The 14,190-nt window shown below is 32.8% G+C and overlaps 1 protein-coding gene across 1 annotated transcript; it reads right to left on the bottom strand.

Annotated features, from left to right (window-relative positions):
• Window positions 1-9,484: 9,484 nt before the first annotated feature.
• On the bottom strand, window positions 9,485-12,622 carry LOC114412612 (probable WRKY transcription factor 9). Its single transcript, XM_028376569.1, has 5 exons — window positions 12,283-12,622; window positions 11,876-12,013; window positions 11,417-11,788; window positions 11,188-11,301; window positions 9,485-10,554 (listed from the first exon to the last, which is right to left on the bottom strand). Exons 1-5 carry the CDS (start codon window positions 12,517-12,519, stop codon window positions 9,928-9,930), a joined length of 1,488 nt encoding a protein of 495 aa, XP_028232370.1. The 5' UTR covers window positions 12,520-12,622; the 3' UTR covers window positions 9,485-9,927.
• Window positions 12,623-14,190: the final 1,568 nt, after the last annotated feature.

The following is a 14,190-nucleotide window of genomic DNA, read 5'->3' as shown; positions in this document are numbered from 1 at the left end:
TTGATTTTTCTATTATATTGTGTTTCAATAGAAGCAATGAAGCTCACGATGATGTGTCGGGTTTCAGCCTTAGTGTGCATAAGATGTACCCATGTGAATCTCGAATGATCATCGACAATGGTTAAGAAATACTTGTGACCGTGCATAAATGGCTTTGAGCAAGGACCCCATATATCCATGTGAAGTAAATCAAAAACATGAGATGCATGTGAAATGCTAGAGGAAAAGGGAAGTTTCTTGTGTTTCGCGTAATGACACGTATTACATACAAAGTTTCTATCATTTCGCAGAATGGGGTAATAAGATTTCATACATTGTAGTCTTTCTGTTGAGAGATGGCCCATTCGAAAATGCCAAAGATCTATAGGGATAATATTGCATTTAGGGTGAATAATGGTCGAGCAAATGGCTTTATCTGTCTGCTCTGGTATGAGGTGATAGAGGCCATGTCTCTATTCAACTATACCAATCTTCATATGATTGCTTGCATCCTGTAGCATGCATGAGGTGGAAGAGAAAATTAATGCACAATTAGTGGAAGATACTAGCTTAGAAATAGAAATGAGATTGAAAGTAAACGTGGGTATGTATAAAACATTGAATAGGGTTATGGTTCTTGAGAGGTGCACGGTGCCTGAGTGAGTAGCATGAACATGATTACCATTAGGGAGCATTACTGTGACTGGGTTGATGCGTTCATACGAATGAAGGTTATTCAGGGAGCAAGTTACATGGTCTGTTGCTCCTGAATCTAGTATCCAGGAGCTTGTGAAAGGTTGAAACATACCTGGGCTGGAAGGTTTATCAATGGCGCAAGACGAAATCGAGGCAACCTGTTTTGTTTGCTCCAATGTCGTGTTTCCGCCTGATGACTGCTGGATTAAAGTGAGAAGGGCTTTATACTGCTCCAGCGAGAATCGCACGAGGTCCTGGGACTCATGGTGCTGATTTTGATCTTCCAAGGGTTTGCTATCCATCATCGTCACGTTATTCACAGTGGGTCTTCCATTGTAGGGTTTATACCCTGGCGGATATCCATGCTTTCGGTAGCACACATCAATGGTGTGGCCTATCTTACCACAGTGAGTACATGTTTTTCTTCCACCCATGCTTTTGTTTCTTGCTTCGTGGTTAAGAGGCATACCATGCTTCTTGTAACAGACATTTTTGGTGTGACCGATACGTCCACAATGATCGCAGATGGTTTTTGTAGCATTAATGGAAACGTCTTTAGGTTCAAAGTTGAGGTTAGGAGAGGAATTACCTAGCAGTTGTCGTTCTTGTTGCACCACATACGAGAAGATTTTCGATATAGCTGGTATAGGATCCATGAGCAGCACATGAGACCGAATGTTGATGTACTGTTCATTCAAGCCACGCAAGAATTGCATAGCTCGGTCTTCAAGCTTTCTCTGTGCAATAATGGCAAAGGCGGAGCAAGAACACCTGATGTTACAGGTACAGACTGGGTTGGGTCTGAAGTTTTCAATTTCATCCCAAATCACGCGCAGCCAAGTGAAGTATTTCGTCACCGAGAGAGCTCCTTGCCTTAACGTTGATGCTTCTTGCTGGAGATCAAAGATTCTCAAGAGGTCTCCTTGCGAATATCTCGACTTCAGATCCCTCCAAATGTCTTCAGATTTGTCCATCCAGAGTATGCTTTGCCTTATGGAAGTAGCAACGGAGTGAACTATCCAAGATACCACCATATTGTTGCACCGGCGCCAAGCTCCGTACGTCCTGTCTGTTTTCAGTGGTTCCGGCGCACTTCCGTCTACAAACTCTATCTTGTTTTTGGCGCTTAGTGCAGTAATCATGGAACGACTCCATGAATGGTAGTTGGTAGAATCCAGTACCGGGGAGATGAGTGCAGTGGATGGGTTTTCGCTTGGATGAAGGTACAAGTAACTCTCGATATTGTTGAATGTTGCTTCGTTCATGATGGAAGCGTTTGGAGGAAGAAAAGAGTTAGTGAGTGCGCAGCAGAGCTCCTCGTTAGAAGAGCTCTGATACCATGTTGAAGATAGTGTGAAACTGCATGAAAGAAGAAGATATCAAAAACATAATGCAGGTATTTTGTTTACGCAGAAATGGCACAAGGCTCAATATTGGAAGATCAAGAATGCATCCCAAAAGTGTGTTTATTTACGTAATAGTTGTAGTATAAATCTATACATGAAGAAAGCTTTAGTTAGTTACAACTAATCATCTTAACTAACCTAACAGAATTACCTAACTTTCACATGGTGCTGCTAAGAATAAGCAAAAATTTCAGAGATTAGTCATGTTCACTAGGGTTGGATGCATGTAAAAGGATATTTCCACTAGTGCATAATAGTGATTTTATGTGGGTTATGAACCACAAATGACGCGGGTTGTTAAATCGTTATTATAATGGATGTCGTAGAATGTTGATGCATCTACGATGATAATTCTCAACCTGTTTTAGAATGTGACACATTCTAAGACGAGTTTGTCTTACGTTTTAAAATAGTTTTCAACAAAACTATCATAGAAAGAATTTTTTTTTAAATAGGTGATTTGTTTTCAGAGTCACCTATATATATTACAAATTCATACCAATACACCACAACCTGGCAAAAATTAAATAAACACATTGCATACACCACAATCTGGCAATGGTGAATTTACCAATACAGCTAATGAAAAGAAAATCATGTTAGCTAGAGATGCAACTCAAAGAAAGTATTGTAGAAGAACAAAATATTATATTGTTGCTATTAGAAAAACACAATATATGTTGTAGTACCCATGGTCAAATTATGCTCCTTCAATGTAGTAAAGTTGGTTGTCTTCAAATTCTTATCTCCATGTGCGTGGCTTTTGGGTGTACACAAAGAGTGGAAAATCCTCATGCTTTTCTAGTATGTGTTTATCATCTAATTTTGAGATATCTTCAATTTTAGAATCTCTGCATTGGATAGAAATAAAAGTTGTTAATGTTACAGATTCATGGTTTGATAATACTATTATCCTCTATTTTATGAAAATTCATAATGATTAAGATAACATTATGCATATTTTGAGCAAGTCCAAAGTAATAATAATACTAACTTGTTTGAGGCACCGAATTCTAGACTCAGCCTCAAAAAATGCATTTGTTTGAGAAATAAGATCATTAATATTAGCCGAGACGTTCCCAAGATGATCAACAACAATGACCATGGCCCTGCATATGTATTCTTTTGTATTTTCCAACACACTGCAAGATATAGTACATATTCCAATCAGTCACAGGTCATAATGTCCATCTGACAAAACAACAATTTGTTTTTTAAATAAAAATTAGAAAGCTCAATGGGAAAAAAAGGAATAACAGAATAAATCTAAACTTTTAGTGCCATATTTCTTGGATTTTTAAGCAAATTGTTTGACCTTCTAAAAGCACTACAACAATCATATCTCCTCTTCATATTCATATCTTCCTAAATTAGCACACATAGATATGGTTATTGAAATTTAATTTTCATGCATGTAAGGATTCTTACACTGTCAATCAATCAAGTATAAGTTATACGTTTTTCTATTGGTTGAAATCGCCACCTCTATTGTGAAGGCCAGCAAACGAGTGAACCTTCAGTATTGGGAAAAAAAAGAATTCAATAAATAAATATAGGAGAAAGGGTCAACATTTGTTCTCTAGTGTTTGGTAACTTACATCGTCTGGGAATGCAACTTTTGATAATCTTGATTCAAACAAAAAATTTGTGACTACTCCAATTCAAATCACAAATTTTATTTAAAGTCACTGAATAAAATAATACTATTAAAAATTAAGGCTCAAACCCAAATTCATGAAGAGAAGGATAATGAAATTACCATAACAGGTATGGATTCGTCATCATGACTAGGCAAATAGGCCAACCCATCAGTAAGGTCTGGATTTAGGTTAGGTCCTAGCTAGGCTTCATCCATAACAAAACTCATATTATAGATGTACTACACATAAAATCATTTTTGTATTTTTACCAGAACGATTTAAGCTTTGGAAATAGTTGGCTCTTCACATGGCATCACTGTGTTTCTTTTTTATACATGACCACGAAGAGTTTCAAAATTTCACCAATTATCTAAATAGAAGTTAAAATATGTTACATATTAAACCACTCAGACATTTTTATTTATCAATTAACCCAATAGCCACATCGATCCTTGGATATGGTACAGGATATGAAAAGGTGGCACATGTACCCTGACCATGCAGTTGATCTAAAGGCTTTTGATACTTGTCCAAACACCCACACTGTCAACATGAATGCTATTTTTGAGTCAAATTCAATTTTTCATTTTCCAAACTTATTTCTTAAGATTTCTGGATCTCATATTAAAGATGCTTTTAATGAATCTGGTTAAGTTTGAGCCTTCACTATAATATTTAATTTTCATTGGACGCCTTTTTACTGTGTTCCTTTGCTCGTGGCTACCTAATATTAGAAACAATTTTTTTGGTTGTGAATCATTTATATGATAATTTATTTCTTAGGCTATTAAATGTGTTAATTTAATTAACAAGCTGAAAACTCAATTGTAAGCCTAGATTTGTAGATGATTGTTAATTAGAACAAAATTAATTGTATTGAGTTAGAGTTGTACTCTAATTATACGATAATGATAACTAACTTAGATAATTAGTAACTACATAATATTGTTGATATCTTAAATGAATTTGGTGTTAGTGTGTCAACCTTTTCTTAATAGTCATGAACTTGTATAAATATTGTTCAAATAAAATTTTGTTTATTACAACTGACAGACTAAGATCTTAGGGAAGTAAAGCTTAAAATCAAGAGGGATATAAACTTCCATTTATAATCCAAATTTTCTACCTCACTGCTATGTCAAAATGAGACACTCTATTTGCTCACTCAGACCCATAAGATTATAAGATTGAAGTTTTCTCATTTTTCTCATAGCTCCATGATCACTAGCTACTTTAAGAAATTCTAGAGCAACATTCCATGTTTGAACACGTTATAGTAAAAGCCTACACTAATGAGTGTACTCTCAATATCATTTTGAATATATAATGAAAGGAGATAACTAGAAAGAGTAGCCTATAATGAAAATACCAAAACCTTAAGTTGGCAGAAGTAAAAAAAGAAGCAAAGCTACATTGGGAACGAACAACAGACTTCAACAAAAAAAGTAGAGCAAAAAGTGATTTTGGTTATTATGTGTTAGGGGAAACAAGGGCTTTTGTGAGACATGCCATGTAAGGTAATGTTAATTGAACAAAATGAACAGGGAAACAATGTGGTAAAACTTCCTTCCCTACCTCTTTTTCTTGTCCTATGAAAATTGTTCTTTTAAAGTCTTTATCCTAGTGCTTCAAGTAGTTCAAAGTTGTAGTGGTTTATTGTTTTTAATTTTTTAATTTTGTTGTTGCTAACTTTTCTCTCTGTGGTTTTCTCTTGGTGTACATTTTAGAATATTTAAGCATTCCCAGGCTTGCATATTAACATGAGCAGACAACTGAATCTGTTGGTGAGAACATAGTAATCAATAGTGTGCAATAATGGCGCCATAGCAATGTCATGGACCAGCCCTCAACTACAACAACTTTCAAATAGTGGAGGGGATTTTAGTAAAGGCTGTTGTGGCGGCAATAGTGGCAAAATTTTACCATTTCTTGTGTTATATTGACACAAACATGACGTGTTTTAGACACTAGTTTAAAGCTTTTAGTGATTGTTTGTATTTGGTTTTTAATACTGTTTCAGTAACAAGACTATTTTTAGCTTTGGGAATAATTGCTTCATAAACCATGTTTTATTAGTCAATTGCTAACTAGTGAGGTCCGCATTCACGCAACATGCAATTCTCTCTCAACTGTTTCAACTCAAACCTACTAATACCCAATGCTCCCTGGCTTTGTTTCCAGCCAAGCCCTGCATTTTTTGTCAAAGCCTGGGCATACGCACTGCCCGAACTTCTACAAATTACCACAAGCTATGGACCCACCATTGTAACATAGATAGCAAAATAGAGATATACTTAATTATTCAAGTCTAGCAAAAATCAATTGTCCAACAAAACAGAGGAACGATTTGAAGCATGGTTGCTTACCTGGCTGACGATGGTCGCACACCACGCCGGCACGACATACATGAGACAGGTATCACGGCCAGTGAGTGGATGAACAGACCGAGGACACAAACTCAGTAAGAAAGGCAAAATCAACGGCGACTCTGGGTGAGGATATATTTAAGTAAGGTGTGCGCCAGATAGTTAGGGATACAATATATTTAGAAATTTTTGGGGTACAAAATCAACGACGGTGCATTAGATAAAACCGTGTCGTTTACATTTCACTTAATTACGAAAATATCACCATCTTATATTCTAAGACGGTTTAACAAAATCATCTTAAAATATAAGTCATGAAAAGAAAAATAATTCTTCCTAATTATAAAAATATCACCGCGTCACATTTTAAAATAATTTTACATAACCGTTTTAAAATGTGCATAATAAAAATACATATTTTTAGTATTGTTCCACGATGCTAGAACCAACCAGTGGCAGCAAGCTAAAATGAAAAGAAAACAGTGATACAGAGTTTCTTTGCCTCTTTGGCACGATGTCCTTGGGTGCATACCAAAGTCAAGGAAAAAAAGGATTAGACTCATGTTTTATTTTGATTAATATAATTTCGTGGAACTTCTACATTTTGAATCCTTTTTACACATGAAGAATCGAGCTACGAATTCTGTATTATACACAGAATCTTAAATCTAGACAAAATAGGACATATCTAACAAAAAATTTTATTTTTATTTTAAGAATGTGCGAGTTATAAATTAAGATCATAAACATAATGAATAATCAAAATAAAAAATTAGTCAATAATCAGTGATCATATGATTATTTAAAAAAATTTGTGTGCATTTATCTTTTAATTTCTATCATTTGAATATAATTTAATAATTTATATTTAGTGTTCTTATTTTTCCCAATAATAAAAGTTTACACCTAATATGCTTCAAGAATGTAAAAAAATATGTAAATGTATTATTGAATATTATTATTTTATAGATATAAACTGTATGTTAGAATTGAGAATTTGTTATAAGAACATGAATTTTAGAGAATATTATAATAATTGTAAGAACTTTTTTTTTCAAGAATTTTTCACCTTCTTGTATAAATATTCGTTATGTGAATAAAATAAAACATTTTTCTAGCTTTTACCTTTTTTCTTATTCATTCTTGATCCATTTGTAAAATAATACTAGGAGAAAGCAAGGCATGGTTATCTTTCTATTTTTTTTTAAAATAAAAATAACATAAAAGAAGAGCGAGGGTGAAGGTTAAATGGAAGTAACTCTTGTCACAGGTTGAAACTAAATACACTGAGGTAATTTGACATGAATCTATTAAGGTTCAATAATTTTAAAGAATTATTAAGTTAATCTGGTGGTTGAAAAGAAAAGTTTAAGGTTGAAGGAAGAATGACGGAAAGATTCTGAATTCGAATTCTCCAACTAATAGTATAATAAAAACTAACAACTGATTAGATCCTAGAGCCTAAAATTTATTAATTTATAAGTTAAAAAATAATTGATTAGGTGATTAAGTTTTTGGTAACTTAAGGAAAATGATTCGGTCATTAAGTTAGTTTGACTTGTAAATTCAAAAACCAAATCAATTATAATTCATCTAGTTCAAATTTTAAGCGGAAAGAACTAATTAACTGAATCAGTTCAAACAAACTTAATTAGTTTGATTTGAATTCCTGAGTTCATCGGATCAACTCAATCGGATGAAGAAAAGACTCGAGCCTTTCATTTTTCCTTTTCTATATATTTCCACATTTTCCAATTAATTATTAGAATTTATGTTTGCAATAACTTTTTCCCCCTTAAAACCTTGGTTGATTTGACTTGACTAAACTAAATTCCTTTTAGAAACTTTTGACAGAAAAAAAATCATTTTAAAACATTTAGCAGTGTGACTCTTTTGACCGCATCACTAAAAATAATTTTATTAATTTTTGTGTCATGTGAACTTTTATTATAGCATTACTTGTGAGTACATGACATGCTACACACTAATATAGTTAGTAACACTTGAAGTTGTTAGTTGGTAGCACGCTCCATGTGGCATGCCATGTGGACTTTTGAGTCCTATTTTTTTAAAAAATAGTTTAATTGACACATAAATTTTGAGACCTTTTTTTAGAATTTAAAAAAAAAATAAAAAAAAGGAAAAAATTTGCTTATACTTGGCATTGGACAAACAGAGTTGAATGAAAATATGATAAAATGAAGTGGATCAGTTAGAGCAAATTTTTAGGAATTCCAATTAATGAGCTGATATATATATATATATATATAATTGAACTCGTTTTTTTTTTTAAAAAAGATAAGCGCTCAAATTTAGTCAATCAGCCTAAAATCAGTTTCCCGTTATATAGGCCATCTTCTTTCTCTTTCTTCTGTGTGCTGCTCGCTATCACTTTAATTGATTTCTTAGCATTATTCTTCAATTCTTATTTTCTTAAAATTTATTTTTTAACTTTTAGTTTTTAACTCATCAACTCCAAGGGTATACTTTTAGTTACAAACAATTATTTTTAGTTGTGGAAAGTGTTAAATAATCATCTTTTTGAAAGATTTTTTTTTTATATTATTTGAGTGTTATATATATATTAACATAATATTTTATAGTGTTATTATATAAAATTTTTAAGTTGTGTTTAATTTAAAATTGATAAAATTTTAATAAATTTTTATTATAAAAGGTTTAATATATTAATAAATTTTATAGATTATTATTAGCAAAAATTTTATGTAATTTAATTTAAAAGTTAAAAAAATATATAAATTTTAATGAAATAATATTTTAATAAAAATGTAAAAATTTAAATCAAACAAAATTACAAAATATTATTTTGGTTTGATTTGAATTTTATTTGAAATGAAAATTAAACAAAATCCAACCACATATTTAATTTTAAAGTTTGATTCGAATAATGTTTTAATAACAAACCATACCAATCCACAAACACCCTATCTGTATGTGTGGTGAGGCATAAGCTTATAGTATATATCAGTATCTATTTTCTTTAGCTAAAATCATTCTTGAAAATAAAAATCATACACACCCTTGTCTTCCCGCCAATTCCTCCTTCTCAAAGTAACCCCCAACTCCTCCTCATATACTCTCAACTCAAAGTAAGGTACCCCAATTCCTCCTTCTCGTATTCTAAATATATAGAACTAGTTAGTGACAGATATTGTTATACATGTATGAACATGTACACATGCACATTAATTGACACATGCGTACTTGACCTCGACGGAGCAATTATGCTCAATTAATTAAATCAAGCACATAACCAATTTCATTTTCTACGAAGATATAGCCAGCTAGTAGTCCCCGGATCCATAAAATAAAAAAGGAAAACAAAAATAATTTACTAGAACCAAATATTTCTTTAACTATGGAACTTGATTCCACATGAGTAGTACAATAAATTAAAAGACTTAAAACACAGTTAAGAAAGGCTTTGCAATACTTTAATAATTGAGCCTTGGCTAACTGCATTAGTTAAAAGTCCTTCACGTGTATGCTATCCAACTAATTAATCACACAAACCTTAATTACTCCACAGCAATCAACAACAGTAACAAGAAAATAAAATCAGATTACAAGGAAAACAGAAGAAACCATCCCCCTGTAAGATTATTTATATTAATATGAAGATACATATAAAATGTAATTAATATACCTGATAATAAGTCTATTGAATAGTACTGTGGTAAACATTGTCGTATAACATTCACTTCTTTTTTTCTCTTCATACTTATTTCTTGTATCATCAAGGTGAAAAATCAAACGGGGCTTACCATTTATCGAGATAGATTTCTACGACCCAGTTGCTGTTACTAGCTAGAGCTATAGCTAGCTACCATTTTGGCCACTCCTAGGGCCAAAGGAAGTTCCTATAGGGTGAGTAGCGTGGCTCTCTTTATTCATGAGAGATGTTATGGCCGCAGCAACAGCAACCCTAAACTTAGGATCTGAGGCAATTGAGGACACATTGTCATGATCTAGTGGCTTATTATTATTGCTTTCTTCTCCTTTCCAAATTCTATCATGAATATCCAATGCCCTAGGCTTGTGAAAAGTGTTGTTCATTGCAATTGCACCACCACCTTGGTATTTGTTTTGCATCCAAGAAAAACGAGGATCAGTTGTAGTATTGGAGGAGCTACCACTGGAAAAACGTAGTGGTGGTTCATTGAGGTTGCTAGTGAGATCAAGAACAATCCCTTTGGATGGATCACCGGGGCTTATGCTCCTAAAATTTGAAGCTGGGTTTAGAGAGTGGAAGGTGTTGTAAGGAAACGGTGCTTGAGTGAAAGTGGAGGTGCCATCTGAAATGGGGTTGCTTGAGTCTAGCAACATGAATGAAGCTGCTGCAGAAGCTGTGGAAGCCATAGCAGTTGCACCCACAGGGAGTGGATGGTTATGTGTCCCTTCATAGGTTGTAATTAGTATGGACATGTCATCTATACATCTTTGCACCTATACATGTAAATTTAATAAACATAAGAATTGAACCCCATAAAATTAAAATAGGAAAATTGTCAACATATACGTTTCATTTTTGGAATGTATTGGTGGAAAGAAGAGAAAGATAGAAAAAATAAAATTAAATAAAAGAAGAGAAAGAAACTAATAGAGGTGATATACAATGTGATCAGAAATAAAGATAGATAAAAAGCAAAATAGGGTGAAAATGAAATAGAAGACAAATGTGGTATACGTTAATAATAATCCTAAAAAATAAGCAAATACTACTATATATTAGATAGTAAAAAGAACATGACTTGATTAGTGGCTAATTCCTTATTTTTCTTTCAATCTTTGGATTGCAATTTAACCAATGAATTTCATGCATGATCATTTAAGCTATATATTTGTTTTAAAGTTGGGTAAAAATTTATACCAAAAAAAAAAGTTGGATATAATTGATTTTGGTAAAATTAATTTGAATTATTAACAAAAAATTTACATTATATTAGAATGTATTTTTTTAAGGAAAAGCGTGGAATAATTTTCAGTAGAAAAACTAACCGGGGATAAGTAGTGTAAATTTTTTTCAATCTATTTAAACTAGAGAAGCCGAAAAAGGAGTGTAAATATAGTGAGAATTACCTGTTTCCTAACAGGGCAGCCTGGGGCTACAGTGCAACGATAATAGGCTCGTGGACATGGATTTCCTTTTGCAATTTTCTGCCCATATTTTCTCCATTGGCACCCATCATTCATCTATCACAATTAAGTTGATTAGCTCTTAATTAATGTTTATCTAATTAATCATATGATAATGCTAACTTAAAGGATATATTAATATTAATTATAAATATATAGATTTTGAACTCACTGTGGCAGCTTCACATCTTGCTCTAACAGAAACCCTAGCCTTTCTATTAGGAGGGGAAGCAGCATGGGTAGTAATACCGGGCAAGCAATTTGTCCGCTGTAATTTGTTCTGCACTGATGCATAACTTGCCAACTGTTGATCATTTTTGTCTTCCTTATTATTTCCCACATCACTTTCTTTATGATGGCTTGTGCTTGGTTGCAACCTTAGTGATAAACCCAATTCACTCTCGCTTAAACTATCATCATCATGATCAGGGTGTGGAGGAGATGGAGCACTTTGCATTTGTTTGTTAAAGATCTCAAGAATTCTCGATGGCCCTTCACCGCTGGTGGTCGCAATGTCTTGAAGTGAGAGAGAAATTTCATGATCCTATAAAAATGGGATCTGTGTTTTATTATATATAAAATATAGATGAAAGTCAATGGAGATCAATATTAAACTAACAATTGGATTTACCTTTCTTTTATTGTTTTCCTGGATGGCTGAGAATTTCATTTGCAGATCATAATAGTCTTTCATTGTTTGTTCTACAACTTTCCTCAGAACTTTGTTTTCCTCTTTCATGCTCTCCATCTCCATTTGTAAGACACTTAACTGTAGGAAATTAAACCATACCCCTTTAAGGACTTCTAAACATATATATATCATAGACAAACAATTAAACGTTACCAAAAGAATTAATAGTGTTTCAAGAGTTAATACTTGCATATACATAAACATCGATATATAGAAAACATGAGAATATATGAAGAGAAAAGAGTTGGTCAAATAATACAACTTTAGCTGTTAATTTACTTAAATTAAGGAGGTAGAAGGGTCACGCTTTTGGATCTGCTCATATTGATAATGAAAAATATAATTACCTCTTTTGTTTTTGTGTTATCTTGCAAAGATGTTTCTATGACTGATGCATCATCTTCTATTTCACCAGCTGTGGCTTCAGGGATTTCTTCCTTATTATTATCCTGAATCTGTGCCATTTCTTGCTCCTCATCCTCTTTCACTCGCTCATCTTCTTCTTCTTTATGCTCATCATCAGTATCTATCTTCAAAGAGAGATCAATTTCCATCTTTGTGGGTTTTTCTCGGCTTCTACCCATGATCAATATTTGAGGCCAAGGTTGAGCTTTTGGAGAATCTCTTCCTTTGTCCTATCGTGATTATATATAAAAGTATATACGCTACTTTTAAGGCACCAAAGTCAATTCCCTCGTCCCGAAGACGTTTCTTATCTTGCACACACAAAGACGCATCTATGATTTGACTTTAGTTGGCTTCTTAATTAACCTCTCCAATTATATTAATCAGTCTATAAGCTTCCATTTTAAAATTTAATAAAATAGGCAAGTGGGCACCCTACTATAATTTGATAAATGAGCCCTCCCATTACCAAAATGACAAAATTAACCATTGATACTAAGTGAAGTTGAAGGTGGGTCATTGACCTTTTTTTAATTGCTCTTTTGTGTGATTAAGAATCAAATCAAGGTCTTATATAAAATCTCCACCCAGTGCACTGAAAAAAAAGTGAGCCAAAAGCATCACACCACTTCAAATGTTTGACATTATTATTTACATAAAACAACATAGGCTTTTTTTATCCTTTTAGACCACGTAATTAAGCCGCCTAAGATCATGTTTAATTGGTGCCATCGAGCTGATTCGCCCCTATTCACTCGTGGTAATAATACAAAACTTTTTTTCATTTCTTACACTAGGGCATACGCTAGGGCATGCACATCGTGTCCCTCCTAGCATGAATTCCATGCTTCTCATTTTATCTCTAGTTCTGGATATTATGGCATGTCTCGCATGAACAATAATGTCTTTTTACCATGGAAAGAGAAGCCATTTGTTGAAGATTCAAGGGGGAACTCGTGCTACATGTGCCTGCCTGCAAATGGAGAACAATTTGACGAGATTCATTTGAGCTTTTTTATAAAGAGGAAATACAGGAAAAATATTCCAAGGCTTAACATGCATCTGATTATAATATATGAGTTAATATGACATCATCTATTACCATGGAATATGAGCCCCGTACGAAATCCCATATGAAGAAAAAAACCTTGGGATCAGATCTTGATTTTGTCAACTGTAAGACCATATTTAAAAGCACATTCATCTCAACTCCTACTTTATAGTTTAGTTGTTTACTCCCTCCCACGTTATAGTTTAATAATGAACAAAAAACCTAAAGAAAAAGAACCCATTACATCGAACCTTAACTGGAAAGAGAACTTTCTCCCCTTCTTCTTGGCAAATTATCTACCATTAGAGTTTTAAGTAGGGATTAGTTTAATTTCTGCTTTAATTTTAAATGCGGTAGACCCACAACACCCGAAGGATTATTATATTATAGGCTGCAGAAGTTACAAACAATTATTATTAATGATTTCAATATATAAAAAAATAAATATTTTTCCTATACGTGGATGTATTTATTTATAAATAAAACTTTGTTAAGAAAAGAGTATCAGGAGTATTCTAACTAGAATACATTAGTCTAGCAATGCTAGATGAAATAGATAAGAAGAATATTAGTAACACGTTTTTTTACATATTCTTTTTAACACACATTTTTATTTCATTATTGGTTAAAATTTAATTAAAACAACAAAATTAAGAAAAAAAAACACTTTAAATAAGAAGTGAGACTAACTAAAATTTATAAATATATCAATAAATATCATTCAAAAAAATATTAGAGTATGCTGCTAGCATTTTTAAGAAGATAAATAAAGGAAAGTTATAAGATTAATAAATCAGTT

This window comes from Glycine soja, chromosome 5 (assembly GCF_004193775.1).
Source record: "Glycine soja cultivar W05 chromosome 5, ASM419377v2, whole genome shotgun sequence".
Taxonomy (NCBI): Eukaryota; Viridiplantae; Streptophyta; class Magnoliopsida; order Fabales; family Fabaceae; genus Glycine; species Glycine soja.
This window is presented reverse-complemented; position numbering and strand designations above follow the sequence as displayed.

Coding starts and splice junctions, on each gene's coding strand:
- LOC114412612 (XM_028376569.1), bottom strand. CDS start 12,519: ATGGGTAGAAGCCGAGAAAAACCCACAAAGATGGAAATTGATCTCTCT. Junction 11,302..11,416: donor CAAGATGTGAAGCTGCCACA/GTGAGTTCAAAA, acceptor TAATTGTGATAG/ATGAATGATGGGTGCCAATG. Junction 10,555..11,187: donor GCTGCCCTGTTAGGAAACAG/GTAATTCTCACT, acceptor TTACATGTATAG/GTGCAAAGATGTATAGATGA.